Source organism: Ranitomeya variabilis, chromosome 3 (assembly GCF_051348905.1).
Source record: "Ranitomeya variabilis isolate aRanVar5 chromosome 3, aRanVar5.hap1, whole genome shotgun sequence".
Taxonomy (NCBI): domain Eukaryota; kingdom Metazoa; phylum Chordata; class Amphibia; order Anura; family Dendrobatidae; genus Ranitomeya; species Ranitomeya variabilis.
Window position 1 is genome coordinate 609,879,594 of NC_135234.1, and position 26,681 is coordinate 609,906,274.

The 26,681-nt window shown below is 42.9% G+C and overlaps 1 protein-coding gene across 6 annotated transcripts in view; it reads right to left on the bottom strand.

Annotated features, from left to right (window-relative positions):
- The window catches only part of EPSTI1 (epithelial stromal interaction 1), a 454,026-nt gene that overhangs the window by 195,999 nt on the left and 231,346 nt on the right, over nucleotides 1-26,681 (bottom strand). For 3 of the 6 annotated variants that reach the window (XM_077297335.1, XM_077297334.1, XM_077297332.1), the window contains exon 1: nucleotides 6,721-6,988. The exons of 1 other annotated variant lie outside the window; for it this stretch is intronic. In XM_077297335.1, the coding sequence (XP_077153450.1) occupies nucleotides 6,721-6,914 (194 nt within the window). In that variant the 5' untranslated portion in view covers nucleotides 6,915-6,988. Of the gene's footprint in view, nucleotides 1-6,720; nucleotides 6,989-26,681 lie in introns of those variants that run through there. 2 more of the 6 variants (XM_077297333.1, XM_077297336.1) reach the window with 2 other exon arrangements.

Genomic DNA, 26,681 nt, shown 5'->3' on the forward strand with positions numbered 1-26,681 from the left:
GTAGCCCCTAGGCTAGGCTTGCATTTTCCACAGCAGCTCCAGATGCAACACAATACGCTGTGTTCTTATGTTATTGCACTTACAAAACACTTGTCTAACATGTGATCACGAGATTACTATTCTTTTCCTCTTTCAGATCCAGATTCTATGGAAGGGAGCCACCCCCTGCAGCCCAGAGACTGGGTGTTGGTCAGGAGAGCCCTCGAGCCTCGATTTTATGGACCCTTCCAAGTTCTGCTGACAATTGAGATGGCCTTAAAGCTCAAGGAAAAGCCCAACTGTATTCCATTTCTCACACTGCAGGAAGACTGCTAACCCAAGAAAGCCAACCAAATTATGTGGACGCAAAATCTGTGCCTTATCATTTTTGCTTTGAAGAATGGTGAGACAGTTACCACTTTCTATTTTAATACCTTAGATCCTGTAGTCAGTTATAAATTTGACCTGTGTATCATGGTCCCTGCCCTAGGTTGGAGTAGTGGTGTGGGGACGCCCATAGACTCACCCAGAAGTATATACGTGTCACCACCGCCAACACTGGCTATGGATCTGATTGTGAGTCCTGAAGTGTGGTAGGGTGGAACACTGGGGAAAACTAGGCCTGCGAACCTTCTGTAGACTGAGAAAAGACAGACAGCAAGGGTAGAAGCGTTCTTACTAGAATACGTGACCAAATGTTGTACAGTCAGGTCTTGTCTTACCTGTAAGTTTGACAACTGTCTTCCCTTATACTTGACAATAGAGAATCCCTTTGTTACTGATGCTGGACTATATGTGATGGGCATAAATATCTTGGAGGACACTGAGCGATTAGGATACTTTTATCTTAAGAATATCAGGGACTGACCTATTCTAAATGAGACTGAGACCCCGCAATCTTATACTTACAAAGACTCATTCCTTGTGCTCTTCCCTGTAAGCAAACATACAAACACTATTGCTTTTACCTGCTTAGTTCAGCTATTTTTTGTTACAGAAGGAGAAAATACTACAGAGTGTAATCTGCTTCAGCAGTTGTATTTTCCCCCATAAAATCTAAACACATAAAGGCCAATGGAGTTAGCCCCATCCAAAGAATTACACATGTAAGACATGTTTCCAGAGTTTAACGAGTAGCATTGACCCAAAGCACTTACGTTCCTTGCACTGCAGTACCACACCACCACTAACTTGGTACGAGGCCATGTCCTCCTGAATCAGACGGTAGCTAGGGCTGACTTGTGGTGGATGTGTGGAAATGGTGATTTTTTTCCAGTACTGCCAGTGGGATGGAAGGGTACATGTGTTATCGTTAAATTCCTGATACCACTCCAGATTGTGACTCAATATACGACAAGCTCCAGGAATATGCAAAGGAAAACCACAGACATCAGTATTCCTACTCTTTTCGACCCTCATGTATACATGGATGCTATTGGAGTCCCGAGAGGAATACCAGACAAGTTCTAGCACAGCACGGTGGCTCAGTGGATAGCATTGCAGCACTGGAGTCCTGGGTTCAAACCCCACCAAGGACAACATCAGCAAAGAGTTTGATTGTTCTCTCCGTGTTTGCGTGGGTTTCCTCTGGGCACTCCGGTTTCCTCCCACATTCCAAAGACATACTGATAGGGAATTTAGATTGTGAGCCCCATTGGGGACAGCGATGATAATGTGTGCAAAACTGTAAAGCGCTGTGGAATATGTTAGTGCTATATAAAAATAAAGATTATTATTATTATTATTATTAAAACCAGAGATCAAGTAGCAGCGAGATTAGAATCGCTATTCCCCATCGTTATAGCAAATAAAAATGTGGACTGGATAAATTATATCTACTATGACCAACTGTTGTATGCCAACTCTAACAAGCGCATGAATGTGACACCCGTACAGTTTCCTTGCTTGTTGTAGCTTGTGTGTGTCTATCCAATGGTGTTACAGGCAGACCCATCAAGAGAATCCAGCGAAGCGGTGTAGGAACACCGACTTCTTCTGTTAGGGGAGGAAAATGTATCTGGAGAAAGTCTGTAAATGGGCACTTCAGCTGGACCAGCCACACACTGCCACAAAAGAAGGGAATTGTGAGAGCAGGATGTATACTTAACTATCCTAACTCTATTGTAGATTTTCTACATACCGTATTTTTCAGATAAGATGCACTTTTTTTTACCCCAAATTTGTGTGTCTTATAATGCAGATATACCTTACCGGTACCATTGCTGAAGGCCGCAGGCTGGGATGAGGGGGTGACCGGCAGAGCTGCAGGGGTGTCCGGCGGTGCTGTAGGGGTGTTCGGTGCTGCTGCGGGTGTCTCCGGTGCTGTGGGGGGCTCTGCTGACATTTTCTGAAAGGCCAAAGCCCCCATAGTTCCATGGTTTCCTGTGCAGTGAACTCTGGTAAAATGTCCGCCGGGGGGGGCGGTGCATGCACAGATGGATATCCTAGCACCAAGATGTGAGCACTGAGACACCCCCGCAGCACCGCCAGGCACCCCGCAGCACCGGACACCTACAGCAGCACCGGACACTTGCAGCCGCACCGGACACCCCGCAGTGGCGTGCCGCACATCGGAACACCCCCTCATCCCAGCCTACGGCCTGCAGCATCACCCCACTCCTGCCTCCTCCAGCAGCAACCCTGGGACCCCGCTTCACCGCAGCCACCACCCCTGGTAAGCAATAAGATGCATGGATTATAAGAGACACCATTTCATTTAAAAAAAAAGTTTTCCTATTTTTCTCCTCACACTTTGGGGTGCATCTTATAATCCAGAGAGCTTTATAATCCAGAGCGTTTTATAATAAGAAAAATATGGTATATTATTTCCTGCTTACCAAGATGGAGTATGAGTCAGTATGTGTGTGTGAGATAAAATGAATGTCTTTGTCTAACAGACTTAGAGAAAACATTGGAAAGTTGAAGAAATGAAACCTAAGTGAGAGACACACCTAAACTATTCAGCTGGGTGTAGACAGAATCACATTTAGGCCGGGGTCAGACCTAACGGTTAAAAATATGGTCCGTTTTTTACGGCCGAGATATGCAGAAAAGTTCCTGAAAAGTGATCCGTATTCAATGCGAGGATGCGATTTTTTCTCCGAAAAGTATCCGAGTGTCATCCGTATGGCATCCGTACGGCGAGATTTTCTCACCAGCTTGCAAATTGGACATATAATGGATACATGGGCTCAAATATTCGTGAAAACATTATATATATATATATATATATATATATATATATATATATATATATATATATATATATTATATTATATATTTAATACAGAGCTAGATAGGATAAAAGCCGGTAATTCAATTGCCGGCTTTTGCTAACTCCTTACCAAACCCAACAGGATATGAAACATGGTTTACATACAGTAAACCATTTCATGTCCGTTATATTTTTACATATTCCTCACTAATAATGTTAGAAGTGTCTGTGTATAAAATTTGGAAGCTCTAGGTGTTAAAATAAAGGGTTAAATCATGGAAAAAACTGGTGTGGGCTCGTGCGCAATTTTCTCCACCAGAGTGGGGAAGCCAGTGACTGAGAGCAGATATTAACAGCCTAGAGAGGGAAATACGGCTGAGAAATATTCGGCTGATGGAAGCTGCTTCATAAAGAAACATTGGTCAGTGTGCAATGCGTTGTTTTTGTGCACTAACTCGTCCGTATTTCTCTCTAGTGTGATGCCGGCCTGTCAGTGAGATGTATGTATGCTAATGCCAGCACATATTTAGAGATAAGATGAGCCAATCATATTGTTACAAGGCATGAATACTAATAGCCTATAAAAGATAATGTTATGGGGTAATAAAGAGAGATCTGCTTTGATTCTTAATGTATTAGAGTTGCTCTTCCATGCACGTATTTGAATTTTACAATTTAATTTGGAACAGGCACAACTTCTCAGAACGTCCCACATTATGTGGCAATGACAAAAGCTTGGACAAAGCCACGGGCCAGCCTTGATATTTGTTAAACAAATGTCTGCAATTGAGGAAGTTTATCCTTATCAAATAAAATGATTAGCTTTTTGGAATCATATTGGAATAATATACGGTAATATGTTATGTAAGAGCAATAAAAAGCATATGGCCAAATGGCCTAATTTAAATATGTAATAACAAAGGGTAAAAAATATTGAATAAAACAGATAATAACGTATAATGCAAACAAAAGTGCCCCCAAACACAGTATGATACCCTCACAGAGAATTCCTCCACAGTGCCCTCCACATGCACAGTGTGATGACCCTATTGTACCCTCCTACCTCAATCCCCCAGACAAAGAATGGTAACCCTATCACAGTACGATTGTCCAACTGTAATCTCCATCCAGTCCTCCATACAGTATAATGGGCACATAAAGTCCTCCATACAGTGTAATGGCCCCGCATGGTACTCCATACAGTATAATGGGTCCCACAGAGTACTCCTTACAGTGCAATGGGCCCCACATAGTGCTCCATAAAGTATAATGGGCCCCACATAGTCCTCCACACAGTGTGATGGGCCCCACATAATGCTCCTTACAGTGTAATGGGTCCCACATAGTCCTCCATATAGTGTAATGGGCCTCACATAGTCCTCCATACAGTGTAATGGGTCTCACCTGGTCCTCCATACAGTATAATGGGCCCCACATAGTCCTCCACACAGTTTAATGGGCCCCACTTAGTCCTTCATACGGTGTAATGGTCCCAACATAGTGCTGTATGGAGTATAACTAGGCTCTGCATTGCCTTTCATACAGTATAATGGGCCCACAGAGTCCTCCATACAGTATAATGGTTCCACTTAGTGCTCCATACAGTATAATGGCCCCACATGATGCTCCATACAGTATAATGGCCACACATGATGCTCCATACAGTATAATGGTCCCGCATGCACACCTTCTCCTCATCACTACTGCTGCCGCCACTCTCCTCTGCATGACCCCCATCCCCTTCAGCACTAGTGCCACCAGTCTCACCCTCCTCAGAACGCGCGCAGCCTGATGGGATGGCACGCATGCAGCAGAAGGTGGTGGCAGTGCTAGTGATGAGGATGGCACCCAGGCTGATGAAAGGGAGCGCATGTAGATGAGAGTAGCGGTGGCAGTACTGCTGAGGAGATGGCGCGTGTGCCCCCTGGGAGGGCACTGCAGGCCCCCTCTGGTACGCATTTCATAGGTTCGCCACCTCTGTATTAGGACTAACACAGAAAATTGTATATTTGAATATCTCATTAAATATTGAGATATACAAATATTTTTGAACATGGGAATTCTTTTTTTGGCTATACAGTATATATACAGAATACTTACGGTAATTTATTTTAGTGTTTTTTTTTCAAAAATACTACATGCTCTATGTTTGATGTTATTTTCCATTGACTTCATGTTTTTTGTTAAAAAATACATGTGGTAATGTATTTAGTTGGCTTTTTTTGTAATACAATTTGTAATTCTAAGTGTAATCTAGGTATAATCTTAGTATGATTTGTTCCAAGTGCTATTATCCAGTAAAAAAAAATCAGATAGCACTTGTCAGATGTATATGCTGGTGTGAGCAAGTCCTTACAGTCACTACGCCATGCACAGGTTTCACCCAGGCTCCTATTACTGGTACATTCTGTTCTGTCGCAAGAAAATGAAGAGGAAACGAAAGTAAAAATAAGGATGAGTCAGAGAAATGAAACTAAACATAAAGCTTCAAGACAGAATGAGATCCGATTCCTGAATTCTGATGCCTATGTCCCATAGAGCAGGGGTCGTGTGACAAGCCTTTGTCAAAATAAAACTTTGCAAATTGTACTGAAAGGAACCAAGTAATATTAATGCAAATAATAACACATGAGAATATATCATTGGTGCAACCTGTGCAGCTGCACAGGGGCCCAAGAGGTAAGGGGACCATTTTCACCTCCAAAGTAGGAGAAATTTTGCATAATGACGAGCTACTAGACTTTAAAGGGTCCATAAACTATCCTTGCCCAGGGGCCCTTTGTGGTCTGTGTATGCCAGTAGATTTCAATATATTTCTTGGAGTCATCTATGGCTTGTGTTTTTTTCCTTCTAAGGGTCCGTTCCCACAATGAGCTATCGGCTTGTTTTTGACATTGTGTCATTTTGCTACATCAAAAACGCAGTTTCTTACAGTTCGAGCAAAGTGGATGGGATCTATATCAATCTCCTGCCACTGTTCTTTTTTTTTACTCAGCGTAAATTTATCTGCGGAGCGTGTTTCCAATCCGCAGCATGTCGATTTCTCTTGGAAGTACCCCGAGTTTTCTGTGCGGATTTTTCCTATAGATTTGCCTTAGATGCGGAAGATCCACAGGTAATAAATGCACATGAGTTTATAGTGCGTTTCTGTGGCAGAAACACATAAAAATGCATGTACTCGACATCTAAGCAAAGCAATAATGTTTTTGTTAAAGACAAATACCAGGAAGTTTCAAAAACAAAGCAGCTTTATTTCAAACATGAAACACCAAAAACGCACCGTCAAAAAAGCAATAAAACGCATGGTTAAAAAAATGCACATAAAACGCAAAGGAAAACCACAAGTAACCTAAATAATAGATGCAGAGATTCTGCATCGTCAAAAATTCACCAAAAGCTTATTGTGGGAATGTAGCATGAATGTCCCAAGATCTAATGTAATAATTTATAATATTTATAGTTTTATAATCCCAGTCCACATTGAGCTACTGTACATGTAACTGTAAAGTAGAATAGGTGACACTTACTACTGGGACTCTGGAGCAGTGTGTGGAGCCTGTGCAGCTGGCTGTTCATTTATGCCATCCTGCTGAGGGACTGAATTCTGCTGCTCTTCCATTCCAGTGCCTTGGTTGTAATTTCTTTGGGATTGGTAATTGCTTTGACTTCTCCTTGTAGTTCTTCCGCTGCTATACATACTTTGTCTAGTTTGTCCATACATACTGATCTGCTTTCTTATTCTCTCCTCAGAGTTATAATGCTAACCAGTGAATGTTGATCAGTGACATGTCTAACTCCCCACCCATGTACAGTCTTCATCCAGCCTTAGGGAGTTTCCACTATGTCAGGAAATAAAAGTTAGAAAAGCACTCCTATCAAAGTTGTTATCCTCTTAATATATTGCAGTCATCGTATTATGTGTTCTTACAATAGCTCATTTTGCCTTTCTACCCAGCTATTTTTTTCTTTTCTCTGCTCTTTGCTGAAACAAGAAGTCCCTGCAGAAATCATTCCTGGGACGTACTAAAAAGAATAAAGAATAGGAATAAATAAAAAGAATTACCATAACTTATAGGTCCAAAACTACGGAGAGGTATAATAGATTTCTTGGGCATCTTAGATATTGATTGAACACAAAATATATGTAGATAAAAGGGAAATGTAAAAATATCCCATATAAGCAAGTGTATATCTATATATATAATTGTCTAAGGGTTTAATTGTCTGTCTGTCCTGGAAATCCCGCGTCTCTGATTGGTCGAAGCCGCCAGGCCTCGACCAATCAGTGACGGGCATTGTCCTCCAGTGCTGTCAAGTGCCGCCATTGTGTTGTCTAAGGGTCTAATTGTCTGTCTGTCTCGGAAATCCCGCCTTGCTGATTGGTCGAGGCCAGCCGGAAGGTGAGTATATGTTTATTTTTTATTTTTTTAACCTGTGTCATACATGGCTGGGCAATATACTATGTAGCTGGGCAATATGCTACGTGGCTCTGTGCTGTATACTACGTCACTGGGCAATATACTACGTCACTGGGCAATATACTACGTAACTGGCCAATATACTACGTCACTGGGCAATATACTACGTGGCTGGGCAATATACTACGTGGGCTGTGCAATATACTACGTGGCTGTGTGCTGTATACTACATCACTGGGCAATATACTACGTCACTGGGCAATATACTATGTAACTGGCCAATATACTATGTATCTGGGCAATATACTATGTGGCTCTGTGCTGTATACTACGTCACTGGGCAATATACTATGTGGCTGGGCAATATACTACGTGGGCTGTGCAATATACTACGTGGACATACATATTCTAGAATACCCAATGCGTTAGAATCGGGCCACCATCTAGTATAATATATTCCCTGTTCTTATTAGGTGGGAAATGTATATGGAATATATGTAGATTACAGGGAAATGAACACATATTTAAATCAAACATGTCAGCAGAATTGTGTTCAGTAAACTGCAGACAGTGTCAGGTCTTCGCCATTATATCGATTACAATGATACAATAATTGATGATATCCGTCTTGTGGTTGTTGTTTAATCTTTATTTGTAGTTTTCAGTTAATGAGATGCTCGTGCTCTAGGCCGGCCTGCAGAGAGTTATGGCTTATAACAGGACACTGATCCCTCAGTAACCTGTCCTCTATTTTAACCCCTTTCTGACATTAGATGTACTATCCCGTCGAGGTGGTATGGGCCTGTATGACCACCGACGGGATAGTACGTCATCACCGATCAGTCGCGATCACGGGAGGACTATCGGGGGGCTGACTATCACAGCTGACATCCAACACTATGTGCCAGGAGCGGTCACGGACCACTCCTGGCACATTAACCTCCAGCACACTGCGATCAAAGATGATCGCAGCGTTCCGGCGGCAAAGGGAAGCATCGAGCAGGGAGGGGGCTCCCCGCGTGCTTCCCTGAGACCCTCGGAGCAACGCGGTGTGATCACGTTGCTCCGAGGGTCTCCTACCTCCTCCCTGCAAGCCCGGATCCAAAATGGCCACGGGGGGCCTTCCAGGTTCTGCAGGGAGGTGGCTTGCAAGCGCCTACTCGGAGCAGGTGCCGGCAAGCCTCCTTCAGTGCCTGTGTGATCGCAGATCTGACTGTCATGCTCGCGCCCAGACTGGTTGGCGCGGGCGTGCGGGGAAGTGGCCCCACTGGACCACAGACCAAACCTCCCTGGAAGGGGCGTAACTAAGTAGCTTCCTAGGTGTTCGCTGGAGCCTCTGATGGTGAGGTCAGACTTGTGCAATAGGAAGCTACCAGGTACCACTCCAGGGTGGAGTCTGGTTGTGGCTGCTGATCCCACCGGGGAACGGAACATAGACAAGCAAGCGGGCACGGCTGGCACATAGGCAGGCAGACGGGTACAACAGGAACACTGTCAGGCAGGCGGGCACGGCTGGCTCTCTGGTAGGCAGGCGGGCACGGCTGGCTCTCTGGGAAGGCAGGTGGGCACGGCTGGCTCTCTGGCAGGACTGGTGGACAAGACTGGTACACTGGAAGAACCGGTCTGCAGGCAGGTATGTAGAACGGGTAAGAACCTGTTCAGACACGAGGACCTAGGAATAAGTAGATAAAGACCGCAAGAGCGGATGCAGAGCGAAAGCACAGGAGCTAGAGCCAAGAACAGAAATGCAGGAGGCGGAGCCAAGAGCAGGAGGCGGAGCCAAGTGAAAAACTGCAGGAGGCGGAGCCAAGAGCTGGAGGTGGAGCCAAGTGCAGACAGGAGGCGGAGCCAAGAGCTGGAGGCGGAGCCAAGTGCAGACAGGCAGGAGGCGGAGCCAAGAGCTGGCGGCGGAGCCAAGTGCAGGAGAAGTAGAACTGCAAAGAGCGGAGCCAGGTAGAACCGCAAGGAGCGGAGCCAGGTAGAACCGCAAGGAGCGGAGCCAGGTAGAACCGCAAGGAGCGGAGCCAGGTAGAACCGCAAGGAGCGGAGCCAGGTAGAACCGCAAGGAGCGGAGCCAGGTAGAACCGCAAGGAGCGGAGCCAGGTAGAACCGCAAGGAGCGGAGCCAGGTAGAACCGCAAGGAGCGGAGAGGTGCTGCGGGAGAGGTCTCGGCAGCAAAGCTGAGCAGAGCCACAAAGAATGTGGAGAGAAGCTGCAGCAAGGGATAACTGCAACAGCAGAAGATAAGCTGAGTAGAAAGGAGCAGAAACGCAGAAGTGAGGAGCAGAGGTAAAGTCACAAAGGTACAGAGCAGGCAGAGCTGCAAGAGTGCGAAGTGAAAGCAGACTGAGAATACAAAGAAAGACAACAGGGAAGGAAGCCAAAGACTAGGAGACAGAGATAAGACTAAGTACAGACAAGGCAATGGAACAAGACACAAGTACAAAGACACTGGGACCAGGATATACTGCCTCCTGGTGGGCGGACAACAAGACCAAGGAAATAACACAGAGAATCCTCCAGAGAGGGAGTAACTCAGAGCAAGGCCAGGCAAACTCAGAAGCAAGACACTAACTGAGCTAACACATTGCACAGGCCCAGAACACTGGGTGAAGCTGCACTATATACTGGAGGCCTCTTGGTTATTGGTCAGGAACAGATTGGACAGATGCACCTGATTGCTATAAGAACCAGAGAGTTCAGGCGCCGCCCCTCTATACACAGAACCATGAAGCATGCAGAGAGCAGAGACACAGAACATGGAGCTGGCAAGAAACAGAAACCACATCATGACCTGGAGCAGTGGGTAAGATAGTGTGAGAGATGCGAGGCCATGACGTGATGCCAGCAGAGTTGTTACACTGACACAGTGCACTGCAAAGTGTCAGATCAGCGATCTGTCACTATAATGTGATGTCCCCCCTGGGGCAATGTAAAAAAGTAGAAAAAAAAATATTTACACGTGTAAAAAAAAAAAATCCTAAATAAAGAAAAAAAAAAAATATATATATATTGTTCCAATAAATACATTTCTTTATCTAAATATAAAAAAAACAATAAAAGTACACATATTTAGTATCGCCGCGTCCGTAACGACCCGACTTATTAAATAGTCCTCAGAATAAAGCGATGCAAAAATAATTATTTTTTATGTAAAATAGTTTTTATCGTATAAAAGCGACAAAACATTAAAAAATTATATAAATGAGGTATCGCTGTAATCGTACTGACCCGAAGAATAAAACTGCTTTATCAATTTTACCAAACGTGGAACGGTATAAACGCCCCCCCAAAAGAAATTCATGAATAGCTGGTTTTTGTTCATTCTACCTCACAAAAATCGGAATAAAAAGCGATCAAAAAATGTCACGTGCCTGAAAATGATATGAATAAAAATGTCAACTCATCCTGCAAAAAACAAGACCTCACATGACTCTGTGGACCAAAATATGGAAAAATTATAGCTCTCAAAATGTGGAGACGCAAAAACTATTTTTTGCAATAAAAAGCGTCTTTTAGTGTGTGACGGCTGCCAATCATAAAAATCCGCTAAAAAAGCACTATGAAAGTAAATCAAACCCCCCTTCATCGCCCCCTTAGGGAAAAATAATAAAATTTTAAAAAATGTATTTATTTCCATTTTCCAATTAGGGTTAGGGTTGGGGCTAAAGTTAGGGTTAGTGTTAGGGGTGGGGCTAAAGTTAGGGTTAGGCTTGGGGCTAAAGTTAGGGTTAGGGTTGGGGCTAAAGTTAGGGTTAGGGTTGGGGCTATTGTTAGGGTTGGGGTTAGGGTTAAGGTTGAGGTTAGGGTTGGGGCTAAAGTTAGGGTTAGGTTGGGGCTAAAGTTAGGGTTCGGAATAGGGTTAGGAGTGTGGTTAGGGTTATAGTTGGGATTAGGGTTAGGGGTATGTTTGGGTTAGGGTTTCAGTTAGAATTGGAGGGTTTCCACTGTTTAGGCACATCAGGGGCTCTCCAAACGTGACATGGGGTCCGATCGCAATTCCAGCCAATTCTGCGTTGAAAAAGTAAAACAGTGCTCCTTCCCTTCCGAGCTCACCCGTGTGCCCAAACAGGGGTTTACTGCAACATATGGGGTATCAGCGTACTCAGGACAAATTGGACAGCAACTTTTGGGGTCCAATTTCTCCTGTTACCCTTGGGACAATACAAAACCGTGGCTAAAAATAATTTTTGTATAAAAAAAACAGATTTTTTATTTTCACGGCTCTGTGTTATAAACTGTAGTGAAACACTTGGAGGTTCAAAGTTCTCATAACACATCTAGATAAGTTCCTTGGGGGTCTAGTTTCCAATATGGGGTCACTTGTGGGGGGTTTCTATTGTTTAGGCACATCAGGGGCTCTGCAAATGCAACGTGACACCTGCAGACCATTCCATCAAGGTCTGCATTTCAAAACATCACTACTTCCCTTCCGAGCCCTGACGTGTGCCCAAACAGTGGTTTACCCCCACATATGGGGTACCAGCATACTCAGGACAAACTGGGCAACAACTTTTGGGGTCTAATTTCTCCTGTTACCCTTGCGAAAATAAAAAATTGCTTGCTAAAACATCATTTTTGAGGAAAGAAAAATGATTTTTTATTTTCACGGCTCTGCGTTGTAAACTTCTGTGAAGCACTTGGGGGTTCAAAGTGCTCACCACATATCTAGATAAGTTTCTTGGGGGGTCTAGTTTCCAAAATGGGGTCACTTGTGGGGGATTTCTACTGTTTAGGCACATCAGCGGCTCTGCAAACGTAACATGATGCCCGCAGACCATTCCATCAAAGTCTGCATTCCAAAATGTCACTACTTCCCTTCTGAGCCCCAACGTGTGCCCAAACGGTGGTTCCCCACCACATATGGGGTATCAGCGTACTCAGGACAAACTGGACAACAACTTTTGTGGTCCAATTTCTCCTGTTACTCTTGTAAAAAATAAAATTGCGGGCTAAAAAATAATTTTTGAGGAAAGAAAAATGATTTTTTATTTTCACGGCTCTGCGTTATAAACTTCTGTGAAGCACTTGGGGGTTTAAAGTGGTCACTGCACATCTATATTGGTTCCACGGGAGGTCTAGTTTCCAAAATGGGGTCACATGTGGGGGAGCTTCAATGTTTAGGCACACAGGGGCTCTCCAAATGTGACATGGTGTCTGCTGTCAATTGTAGCTAATTTTTCATTGAAAAAGTCAAATGGCGCTCCTTCCCTTCCAAGCCCTGCCGTGTGCCCAAACAGTGGTTTACCCCCACATGTGAGGTATCAGTGTACTCAGGAGAAATTGCCCAATAAATTTTAGGATCCATTTTATCCTGTTGCTCATGTGGAAATGAACAAATTGAGGCTAAAAGAAATTTTTTGTGAAAAAAAAGTACTTTTTCATTTTTACGGATCAATTTGTGAAGCACCTGGGGGTTCAAAGTGCTCACTATGCATCTAGATAAGTTCCTTGGGGGTCTAGTTTCCAAAATAGGGTCACATGTGGGGAGCTCCAATGTTTAGGCACACAGGGGATCTCCAAACGCGACATGGTGTCCGCTAACGATTGTAGCTAATTTTTCATTCAAAAGTCAAATGGCGCTCCTACCCTTCCGAGCCCTGCCGTGTGCACAAACAGTGGTTTACCCCCACATGTGAGGTATCGGTGTGCTCAGGAGAAATTGCCCAACACATTTTAGGATCCATTTTATCCTGTTGCCCATATGGAAATGAGCAAATTGAGGCTAAAATAATTTTTTTGTGAAAAAAAGTACTTTTTCATTTTTACAGATCAATTTGTGAAGCACCTGGGGGTTCAAAGTGCTCACTATGCATCTAGATAAGTTTCTTGGGGGGTCTAGTTTTCAAAATGGGGTCACTTGTGGGGGAGCTCCAATGTTTAGGCACACAGGGGCTCTCCAAACGCGACATGGTGTCCGCTAAAGATTGGAGCCAATTTTTCATTGAAAAAGTCAAATGGCGCTCCTTCCCTTCCGAGCCCTGTCATGCACCCAAACAGTGGTTCCCCCCCACATATGGGGTATCCGCGTACTCAGGACAAATTGTACAATAACTTTTGGTGTCCAGTTTCTCTTTTTACCCTTGGGAAAATAAAAAAATTGTTGCTAAAAGATCATTTTTGTGACTAAAAAGTTAAACCGTGGCTAAAAATAATTTTTGGATAAAAAAAAAAGGATTTTTATTTTCACGGCTCTGTGTTATAAACTGTAGTGAAACGCTTGGGGGTTCAAAGTTCTCACGATACATCTAGATAAGTTCCTTGGGGGTCTAGTTTCCAACATGGGGTCACTTGTGGGGGTTTCTACTGTTTACGTACATCAGAGGCTCTGCAAATGCAACGTGACGCCTGCAGACCAATCCATTTAAGTCTACATTCCAAAAGACGCTCCTTTCCTTCCGAGCTCTGCCATGCGCCCAAACGGTGGTTCCCCCCCACATATGGGGTATCAGCGTACTTGGGACAAATTGTCCAACAACTTTTGGGGTCCAATTTCCCCTGTTACCCTTGGAACAATACAAAACTGGGGGCTAAAAAATAATTTGTGTGGAAAAAAAATATTTTTTATTTTCACGGCTCTGTGTTTTAAACTGTAGTGAAACACTTGGGGGTTCAAAGTTCTCACAACACATTTAGATAAGTTCCTTGGGGGTCTAGTTTCCAATATGGGTTCAATTGTGGGGGGTTTCTACTGTTTAGGTACATCAGGGGCTCTGCAAACGCATTGTGACGCCTGCAGACCATTACATCTAAGTCTGCATTCCAAACGGAGCTCCTTCCCTTCTGAGCTCTGCCATGCGCCCAAACGGTGGTTCCCTACTACATGTGGGGTATCAGCGTACTCAGGACAAATTGGACAACAACTTTTGATGTCAAAGTTCTCCTGTTACCCTTGGGAAAATACAAAACTGGGGGCTAAAAAATAATTTTTGTGAAATAAAAGAATTTTTATTTTCACGGCTCTGAGTTATAAACTGTAGTGAAACACTTGGGGGTGCAAAGTTCTCACAACGCATCTAGATAAGTTCCTTGGGGGGTCTAGTTTCCAATATGGGGTCAATTGTGGGGGGTTTCTACTGTTTAGGTACATCAGGGCTCTGCAAATGCAACGTGACGCCTGCAGACCAATCCATCTAAGTCTGCATTACAAACGGCGCACCGTCTCTTCTGATCTCTGCCATGCGCCCAAACGGTGGTTCCTTCCACAAATCGGGCATCAGCGTACTCAGAACAAATTGGACAACAACTTTTGGTGTCCAATTTCTCCTGTTACCCTTGGGAAAATACAAATCTGGGGGCTAAAAAAATTTTTTTGTGGAAAAAAAAAGAATTTTTATTTTCACGGCTCTGCCTTATAAACTGTAGTGAAACACTTGGAGGTTCAAAGTTTTCACAACACATCTAGATAAGTTCCTTAGGGGGTCTTCTTTCCAAAATGGTGTCAATTATGGGGGGGTTTAAATGTTTAGGCACCTCAGGGGTTCTCCATGGCGTCCCATCTCAATTCCAGTCAATTTTGCATTGAAAAGTCAAATGGCGCTCCTTCCCTTCCGAGCTCTGCCATGCGCCCAAACAGTGGTTTACCCCCACAGATGGGGTATCAGCATACTCAGGACAAATTGTACAACAACCTTTCTGGTCCAATTTCTCCTGTTACCCTTGGTAAAATAAAACAAATTGGAGCTGAAGTAGATTTTTTGTGAAAAAAAGTTAAATGTTAATTTTTTTTAAACATTCCAAAAATTCCTGTAAAACACCTGAAGAGTTAATAAACTTATTGAATGTGGTTTTGAGTACCTTGAGATTTGCAGTTTTTAGAATGGTGTCACACATGGGTATTTTGTATCATATAGAACTCTCAAAGTGACTTCAAATGTGATGTGGTCCCTAAAAAAAAAATGGTGTTGTAAAAATGAGAAATTGCTGGTCAATTTTAACCCTTATAACTCCCTAACAGAAAAAAAATTTGGTTCCAAAATTGTGCTGATTTAAAGTAGACATGTGGGAAATGTTACTTATTAAGTATTTTGTGTGATATATCTATGTGATTTAAGGGCCTAAAAATTCAAATTTGGAAAATTGCAGAATGTTCTACATTGTTGCCAAATTTCCGTTTTTTTTAAATAAACACAGATAATATCAAAGACATTTTACCACTATCATGAAGTACAATATGTCACGAGAAAACATTGTCAGAATCATCAGGATCTGTTGAAGCGTTCCAGAGTTATAACCTCATAAAGGGACAGTGGTCAGAATTGTAAAAATTGGCCCGGTCATTAACGTGCAAACCACCCTTGGCGGTAAAGGGGTTAAATACTGCATAAGATATTGTGGGGTTAGAAAAAAAAAATTAACTTGATCAACTGAAAACTACAAATAAAGATTAAACAACTGCCACAAGATGGATTTCATCAACCAAGGTATCATTTTAACCCCTTCACCCAGGAGCTTTTTACGTTTTTTCGTTCTCGTTTCTCACTCCTCTCATTCCCAGAGCCATAACTTTTTTAATTTTCCATCAATATGGCCATGTGAGGGCTTGTTTTTTGTGGGACAAGTTGTACTTTTCAACAACATCATTGGTTATAGCATGTTGTGTACTAGAAAATGGGAAAAAATTTCCAAGTGTGGTGAAATTGCAAAAAAGTGCAATCTCACACTTGTTTTTTGTTTGGATTTTTTGCTAGGTTCACTAAATGCTAAAACTAACCTGCCATTATGATTTTCCAGGTTATTATGAGTTCATAGACACCAAACATGTCTAGGTTCTCTTTTATCTAAGTGGTAAAAAAAATTCCAAAGTTTGCTAAAAAAAAAACAACAAAATTGTGCCATATTCCGATACCCATAGCGTGTCCAATTTTCATGATCTGGGGTTGGGTGAGGGCTTATTTTTTGCATGCCGATCTGGTGTTTTTAATGATACCATTTTGGTGCAGATATGTTCTTTTGATTGCCCATTATTGCATTTTAATGCAATGTTGTGGTGACCAAAAAAACATAATTTTGGCGGTTTGTTCTTTTTTCTCGCTACGCCATTTAGCGATCAGGTTAATCCTTTGTTTTTATTGATAGATCGGGTCATGTGATGGGGTCAGCGATGCAAGCATGTCCGGCCACGCAGCCGGGAGCGCTAGTTAAATGCCGCTGTCAGCGTTTGACAGCGACATTGAACTAGTTAATGGGCGTAGGCAGATTGCGATTCCGCTCGTGCTCATTGCGCGCACTTGTCAGCTGTACAAAACAGCTGACATGTTGCGGCTTTGAGGTGGGCTCACCGCCGGAGAGGAGACATCGCGGGAGCTGGGTGAGTATTTCTCTGCAAGTGGGCGGGCGCACAGGGGATGAGAGGCGGGAGGTTACCCCCAAACTTTATTTTTAACAAAAAAAAACAAAAACTTGATTTTTCATCTCTTCTCTCCTGCAGGGGAGAAGAGATGAATGCCGCCTTCAGCACCACACGCATGGGGGACAGCGCTTACTGTAGCGCTGTCTCTCCTACCGCGGTACGTGCACACGGAGGAGAGTGCACACTGTTCTCCGTGTGCGGGACAGTTTGCGGACCGTGCTGCCGGAGATAAGCGGACATGTCTCCGTGTTTTCAACACGGACACACGGTCCGTGAAAACACAGAGACATGTGCATAGACCCATTCATTTGCATGGGTCTACGTGTGTCAGTGTCTCCGGTACGAGAGAAAACTATCAGTACACGTACCGGAGACACTGACGTGTAAAAGAGGCTTTACTGATGAAAATCCTGCAGACAGGTTCACTTTAACAAACTCATGTGCAGTATATTATATTCCCTCTGCTTGTTATGCTCGAGTCACAGTAGCGATTTTAAAATTGATCTGATTTTGTTCCTTAAAAGCTCGACGAGTGTAATGCAAGTGCCATGCATTTTTCATGCAAGTACAAACCAATTATATTTAAATCAAAATATTTATGTAAAAAATATAAACAATAAAAGTACACATGTTTGGTATTGCCATGTCCAGAACGACTTAATGCTTCCCAATAGTTAGCCCCTTTAGTGAACACCATAAAAAATATAAAACAAGGCAAAAAACAATGCTTTATCATCATATCACCAAACAAAGAGTGGAATGAAACATGATCAAATAGACAAATATTAACCCGTTAACGACCGCCAATATGCCTTTTAACCCCTTCCCGACCTGTGACACCACATAGGCATCATGAAAGTCGGTGCCAATCCGACCTGTGACGCCTATGTGGCGTCATGGAGGGATCGCATCCCTGTAGATCGGGTGAAAGGATTAACTCCAATTTCACCCGATCTGCAGGGACAGGGGATTGGTACTTCAGTCCAGGGGGGGTGACCTCACCCCCCCATGGCTATGATCGCTCTGATTGGCTGTTGAAAGTGAAACAGCCAATCAGAGCGATTTGTAATATTTCACCTATGAAAATGGTGAAATATTACAATCCAGCCATGGCCGATGCTGCAATATCATCGGCCATGGCTGGAAATCCTGATCTGCCCCCCCCCCACAGCCACCGATCGCCTCCCCAGTCCTCCGTTCTGTGGTCCGCTCCCACCCGTCCTCCTGTCCGCTCCCCCCGTGCTCCGATCCCACCCCGTGCTCCAATCCCCCCTGTGCTCCGATCCCCCCCTCATACTTACCGAGCCTCCCGGTGTCCGTCTGTTCCATGGGCGCCGCCATCTTCCAAAATGGCGCCCGCCGAATCTGCCAGCCAGCAGATTTGTTCCTTCTACATTTTGATCACTATGATAAAACCTATCACAGTGATTAAAATAAAAAAAAATAGTAAATAAACCCCCCCTTTATCACCCCCATAGGTAGGGACAATAATAAAATAAAGAAAATATATTTACTTTTATTTTTCCACTAGGGTTAGGGTTAGAACTAGGGTTAGAACTAGGGTTAGGGTCAGGGTTAGGGCTAGGGCTAGGGTTAGGGTTAGGGCTAGGGTTAGAATTAGGGTTAGGGAAATGCTATGTGCACATGTATTCTGGTCCTCTGCGGATTTATCCGCAGTGCAAAACCGCTGCGGATTTATCGCGGATTTACGGCGGTTTTTCTGCGGATTTCACTGTGGTTTTACAACTGCGGTTTTCTATAGGAGCAGCTGTAAAACCGCTGCGGAATCTGCAGAAAGAAGTGACATGCTGTGAAATGTAAACTGCTACGTTTCCGCGCAGTTTTTTCCGCAGCATGTGCACAGCGTTTTTTGTTTCCCATAGGTTTACATTGAACTGTGGGAAACTGCTGCGGACCCACAGCTGCAAAAACGCTGCGGATCTGCAGCTTTTTTCGCAGCGTGTGCACATACCCTTAGAATTAGGCTATGCACACACGGTGCGGATTTGGCTGCAGATCCGCAGCGGATTGGCAACTGCGGATTCGTAGCAGTTTTCCATCAGGTTTACAGTACCATGTAAACCTATGGAAAACCAAATCCGCTATGCCCATGGTGCGGAAAATAACGCAGAAACGCTGCGTTGTATTTTCCACAGCATGTCAATTCTTTGTGCGGATTCCGCAGCGTTTTACACCTGTTCCTCAATAGGAATCTGCAGGTGAAATCCGCACAAAAAAACACTGGAAATCCGCAGTAAATCTGCAGGTAAAACGCAGTGCCTTTTCCCTGCGGATTTTTCAAAAATGGTGCGGAAAAATCTCACACGAATCCGCAACGTGGGCACATAGCCTTAGGGTTAGGGTTGGAATTAGAGTTAGGGTTGGAATTTGGGCTAGGGTTGGAAATAGGGTTAAGATTAGGCTTGTGGTTAGGGTTATGGTTAGGGTTAGGGGTGTGTTGGGGTTAGGGATGTGGTTGGGGTTGGGTTAGGGTTGGGATTAGGGTTAGGGGTGTGTTGGGGTTAGGGTTGTGGTTAGGTTTGGGTAAGGGTTGGGATTAGAGGTGTGTTGGGGTTAGGGTTGTGGTTAGGTGTGTGTTGGGGTTAGGGTTGTGATTAGGGTTATGGCTAGAGTTGGGATTAGGGTTAGGCACATCAGGGGTCTCCAAACGCAACATGGCGCCACCATTGATTCCAGCCAATCTTGCGTTCAAAAAGTCAAATGGTGCTCCCTCGCTTCCAAGCCCCGACCTGTGCCCAAACAGTGGTTTACCCCCACATATGGGGTACCAGTATGCCCAGAACAAACTGGGCAACAACTATTGGGGTCCAATTTCCCCTGCTACCCTTGCGAAAATAAAAAATTGCTTGCTAAAACATCATTTTTGAGGAAAGAAAAATTATTTTTTATTTTCACGGCTCTGCGTTGTAAACTTCTGTGAAGCACTTTGGGGTTCAAAGTGCTCACCACATATCTAGATAAGTTCCTTGGGGGATCTAGTTTCCAAAATGGGGTCACTTGTGTGGGGTTTCTACTGTTTAGGCACATCAGGGGCTCTGCAAATGCAACGTGACGCTCGCAAACCATTCCATCAAAGTCTGCATTTCAAAACATCACTACTTCCCTTCCGAGCCCTGATGTGTGCCCAAACTGTGGTTTATCCCCACATATGGGGTACCAGCATACTCAGGACAAACTGGGCAACAACTTTTGGGGTCTAATTTCTCCTGTGACCCATGCAAAAATAAAAAATTGCTTGCTAAAACATCATTTTTGAGGAAAGAAAAATGATTTTTTATTTTCACGGCTCTGCGTTGTAAACTTCTGTGAAGCACTTGGGGTTCAAAGTGCTCACCACATATATAGATAAGTTCCTTGGGAAGTCTAGTTTCCAAAATGGGGTCACTTGTGGGGGATTTCTACTGTTTAGGCACATCAGCGGCTCTGCAAACGTAACATGATGCCCGCAGACCATTCCATCAAAGTCTGCATTCCAAAATGTCACTACTTCCCTTCTGAGCCCCAACGTGTGCCCAAACGGTGGTTCCCCCCAACATATGGGGTATCAGCATACTCAGGACAAACTGGACAACAACTTTTGGGGTCCAAATTCTCCTGTTACTCTTGTGAAAAATAAAATTGCGGGCTAAAAAATAATTTTTGAGGAAAGAAAAATGATTTTTTATTTTCACGGCTCTGCGTTATAAACTTCTGTGAAGCACTTGGGGGTTTAAAGTGGTGACTGCACATCTAGATTAGTTCCACGGGAGGTCTAGTTTCCAAAATGGGATCACATGTGGGGGAGCTCCAATGTTTAGGCACACAGGGGCTCTCCAAATGCGACATGGTGTCTGCTATCGATTGGAGCTAATTTTTCATTGAAAAAGTCAAATGGCGCTCCTTCCCTTCCGAGCCCTGCCGTGTGCCCAAACAGTGGTTTACCCCCACATGTGAGGTATCAGTGTACTCAGGAGAAATTGCCCAATAAATTTTAGGATCCATTTTATCCTGTTGCTCATGTGGAAATGGACAAATTGAGGCGAAAATAATTTTTTTGTGAAAAAAAAGTACTTTTTCATTTTTACGGATCAATTTGTGAAGCACCAGGGGGTTCAAAGTGTTCACTATGCATCTAGATAAGTTCCTGGGGGGGTCTAGTTTCCAAAATGGGGTCACATGTGGGGAGCTCCAATGTTTAGGCACACAGGGGCTCTCCAAACGCGACATGGTGTCCGCTAACGATTGTAGCTAATTTTTCATTCAAAAGTCAAATGGCGCTCCTTCTCTTCTGAGCCCTGCCGTGTGCATAAACAGTGGTTTACCCCCACATGTGAGGTATCGGTGTGCTCAGGAGAAATTGCCCAACACATTTTAGGATCCATTTTATCCTGTTGTCCATGTGGAAATGAACAAAATTGAGGCTAAAATAATTTTTTTGTGAAAAAAAGTACTTTTTCATTTTTACGGATCAATTTGTGAAGCACCTGGGGGTTCAAAGTGCTCACTATGCATCTATATAAGTTCCTTGGGGGTCTAGTTTCCAAAATGGGGTCACTTGTGGGGGAGCTCCAATGTTTAGGCACACAGGGGCTTTCCAAACGCGACATGGTGTCCGCTAAAGATTGGAGCCAATTTTTCATTGAAAAGTCCCTTCCGAGCCCTGTCGTGCGCCCAAACAGTGGTTCCCCCCCACATATGGGGTATCGGCGTACTCAGGACAAATTGTACAATAACTTATTGGGTCTAGTTTCTCTTTTTACCCTTGGGAAAATAAAAAAATTGTTGCTAAAATTCATTTTTGTGATTAAAAAGTTAAATGTTCATTTTTTCCTTCCATGTTGCTTCTGCTGCTGTGAAGCACCTGAAAGGTTAATAAACTTCTCGAATGTAGTTTTGAGCACCTTGAGGGGTGCAGTTTTTAGAATGGTGTCACTTTTTGGTATTTTCAGCTATATAGGCCCCTCAAACTGACTTCAAATGTGAGGTGGTCCCTAAAAAAATGGTTTTGTAAATTTTTTTTGTAAAAATGAGAAATCGCTGGTCAAATTTTAACCCTTATAACTTCCTAGCAAAAAAAAATGTTGTTTCCAAGATTGTGCTGATGTAAAGTAGACATGTTGGTAATGTTATTTATTAACTATTTTGTGTCACAGAACTCTCGTTTAACAGAATAAAAATTCAAAATTTGAAAATTGCGAAATTTTCAAAATTTTAGCCAAATTTCCATTTTTTTCACAAAAAAAACTCAAAAACTATTGACCTAAATTTACCATTAACGTGAAGCCCCATATGTCACGAAAAAACAGTCTCAGAACAGCTAGGATCCATTGAAGCGTTGCTGAGTTATTACCTCATAAAGGGACACTGGTCAGAATTGCAAAAAACGGCCAGGTCATTAAGGTCAAAATAGGCTGGGTCATGAAGGGGTTAACTGCAGCAGTTAAGGGTACTTTTTTTATTATTATTATTATTATTATTTTTGTATTCTTTATATTTATATTTAACACTTATTCATATTGATTAATTATTAATTAATAATTATTATTTTATTATTTAACATTATATATATATATATTTTCTATTATATTTTTTTATTTTCTATTTTTTATTTATTATTTTTTATTTTTTTATTTTATTTATTTTTTATTATTTATTTTTACTATTTATTTGATTTTTCATATCACATATTTGTATTCTTAATTATTATTTTCTCTAGTAATTATTATTCATTTATGTATCATTTATATTTATATCCATAATTTATTTTTCTATATTCACTATTGTAGTATTCTATCGATGGACACATTTTATTTACACAAAAAGAAGTGCACATGACTAAAAGTATATATAATATATCCTAAAAAATAATTATAGTCTAGTTTGTATTACATTTTTCACATATTTATTCACTCAGTTTTCGTTCCCTTTTTTTCATATGTAGCAGAGTTCCTTCTCTTTCCGCTTTTCTCATTGAAGGGAGGCGCGCTTCCATTGTATAAGTCAGCCTGGACTTCCGGTCCTGCGCAGAGGAGCCGTTATGCATTCCAGCATGCGTTCCAGCGCGGAGACCGGAAGTCACTTTTTCAGCCCGGCTCAGACTTTTATTACTGTGGAAGCGCCCACTTCTGCCCACCAATGAGATTCATAGTTTCAATTCACCTCCGGTATTTAGACATATCCTTTTGCCATGTAAAGTTACGCCCCCATAGAGGAAGCATTAGCGAAACGGCGCTGTCGGGGTGAGAGCACACGCTTTATTTGGGACCGTGTTTATCTATAGCCAGGTATGATTACATGTTTCTACTATATTATGTTATGGATTAAGCTGGATCCTTGCTGATACAACCTTGTAGTAGCACATTTGTGCGCTATACATTTGTGCGCTATATATTTGCACTGAGCACTTAGCACCTTAGATTAGATCCATATTGTGGCCACTCTGCAGTGACACACATGTATACCATGTGTTTTACATTGGATACTTAGCACCTTATGTGGGATACACTGAATATTTAGCACTTTATGTTAGATCTATGATTTATAATGGCACGTTTGTGCATTATGCAATTACATTGAGCATCCAGCATTTCATGATTATTAATCAGTTATATATATATGCAATTTGCACTAGCACACTTTAGGTCTTTTTCAAGTCTACATTTATTATTTACCATTTTTTGTATATATATATATATAGGAGGTATTTATTACTGGCACTTTATGTAGCATTTTTTGCACATTTTTTGTATATATATGTAAGAGGTATTTATTTACTGGCACTTTATGTAGCAATCTTTGCACACACAATTAAGTGTTATATAAAATTGGCAATAGTTAATTATATAGATATATTCAGCTGTTTACAAATATCCTTTTCCTAAGGCATCATTTTCCCAAACATGCCTGGCTTGGTACATATATATTGATTTTTCCAGAAGTCCCTGTTTGTGCGCTCTGTCATGTGTGGTTCTTATAGCTTATTTTACATGTTTTTAATCATCTTTTCAATAAAGTTATAAATATTTTAAATATTTTGCTGTTTCGTCTTTCTACTCCGTATTTAAGTAGTAGTGTGTATTTATTATAACTCTCGTTTAACAGAATAAAAATTCAAAATTTGAAAATTGCGAAATTTTCAAAATTTTAGCCAAATTTCCATTTTTTTCACAAAAAAACCTCAAAAACTATTGACCTAAATTTACCACTAACGTGAAGCCCCATATGTCACGAAAAAACAGTCTCAGAACAGCTAGGATCCATTGAAGCGTTGCTGAGTTATTACCTCATAAAGGGACACTGGTCAGAATTGCAAAAAACGGCCAGGTCATTAAGGTCAAAATAGGCTGGGTCATGAAGGGGTTAACTGCAGCAGTTAAGGGTACTTATGCCACAGCGCTGAGAAATAAGGGTATAGCACCCCCCAGAGTCAGAATTTCTCTGGGGTCTCAGCTACCGGGGGTAGCTGAGACCCCAGGCAACATGATTTGGGTCGGTTTTTACAGACCCCAATGTTGCGATTGCCAATATTAACGGCATAATGGCAACCGCAAAAAAAAGTCAGATTTTCCATTTCATTTCTCGCTTCTCTGATGTGATCGAATATCAGGAGAGACAAATAGGGTCCTCGCTCCTTCCCAGGTACCTCCGTTGTCCCTGCAACTCCTGTGAAGTCCCGCGGGCCACTGGCGTCTTCTTCCGGGACAAAATGGCGGGTGCATGCGCAGTGTACCCACTGAGATCTGCCAGATGGCACCCGGCAAATATAGGAAATTTCTCCTATTGGTTAATTTTGATCACTGTGATAGACCCTTTCACACTGATCAAAATAAAAAAAATAGTAAATCAAACACCCCTCCCCCTTTACCACCCCCTTAGATAGCTAAACATAATAAAAAAAATAAAAAATGTATTTATTTCCATTTTTCCATTAGGGTTAGAGTTGGGCTAAAGTGAGTTGGGCTAAAATTAGGGTTGGGCTAAAGTGAGGGTTAGGGTTGGGCTAAAGTTAGGGTTAGTGTTGGGCTAGTGTTAGGGTTTGGCTAGGGTTAGGGTTGCGGTTATGGATGGGATTACGATTAGGGTTGGGATTAGGGTTAGGGGTGTGTTAGGGTTAGATTTTTGGTTAGAGTTATAGTTAGCATTGGGATTATGGTTAGGAGTGTGTTGGGGTTAGGTCTGTGGTTAGGGTTATGGTTAGGTTTGGGACTATGGTTAGGGGTGTGTTGGGGTTAGGGTTGTGGTGTCATGTCGGACGCTGTTCAGACCAGGTCGTTTGACAGACAGCGGTAATTCCGCTTTTGACCACTATGTGCTCATTGGCGTCGGCTATATTTTATCTAGCTGGTCCGGGGTTAATTTACCTGATGCTCAGATTGGAAGCTGGGCCATGCCCATTGCCTTTAAATAGTTCTCCTGAACATTGGGCGTCGCCGATTATAGCTTCTGTCTTGTGCGTTGTTATCTCGGTCTGGAGTGGTGAGCTAGTAGTTGGAGTATCGTTGCTGGTGGTGTATTTCCCTTTGTGTTATTTACTCCTTCCTATATTTGTATTTATTTTGCCATGCGCATTTATAGTGTATTCCTGAGTGACTGCGGCGTGGTGTATATTTTCCGTTATCCTTGTCTGTTCTAACTATGGGTATTGGTGTATGATCTTTTCACTGGGTGGTGAGCGGTGGTTTCAGCCTAGGGTTAAAACAGGAGACAGGGTGAGGGTCGAGGCCTAGACATGCACACCATCAGTGTAAACTCTAGGTAGAGGGTCAGTCAGGATTTCCCTAGTCTGAGGGAAATTGCAGGGGCCCGGGTTATTAGCTCTTGCCCACCTAGTCTCCCCGTGACATTATAATCGGCCTTTTAAAACAAACAAAAAAAAAAGTTGTTTTTTTTTTTTTTTTTTGTCATGGATCCCATGACTTTCATAACCCGTCAGTTGAGGGCGCTGTTCCTACAGGTCACTGAGTTGAGGGGGGCAGTGCAGCAACAGGGACTAGCAGTATCTAATGTGCAAGCTGGAGCGACAGGTAGAGTTGCTGAGCCTAAGTTTCCTTTGCCTGAAAAATTTGCTGGGGAACGCAGTAAATTTGTTTCTTTTCGTGAAGCTTGCAAACTATATTTCCGTATGCGCCCGATCTCCTCAGGTAATGAGGCTCAGAGTGTGGGCCTGGTGTTGTCATTGTTAAGCGGGGATCCCCAAGCATGGGCATTTTCTTTGCCATCTGATTCTGCTGCATTTGACTCTGTGGAGAGTTTTTTTTCCTTTCTTGGAAATATTTACGATGAGCCAGACAGAATGGCTCTAGCAGAATCTAAGATACGCACTATTTGCCAGGGGGAGTGAGTAGCAGAGGATTACTGTTCTGAATTTCGTCGCTGGGCAAACGATACACAGTGGAATGATCTAGCGCTGCGGAGTCAACTTATTCATGGGGTTTCTGGAAGGGTTAAAAAAGCCCTTCTGATGTACGAGACTCCTACTTCTCTAGATTCCGCTATGAGTCTGGTTGTCCGCATTGATCACCGTTTGCGTCAGGGGGAGCATGAGACACTGCCTATGGGAGAGGGTTTAGGTTCACGTGTGGTTGCTGCAGGTGAGCCCATGGAGCCTATGCAAATCGCAGGGGTGTCACATGTGAAGCGTCGAGCCCCTGAGCTCAGGAAGCAGGGAGCCTGTTTTTACTGCAGTAAGACTGGTCATTTTATTAACATCTGTCCTCTA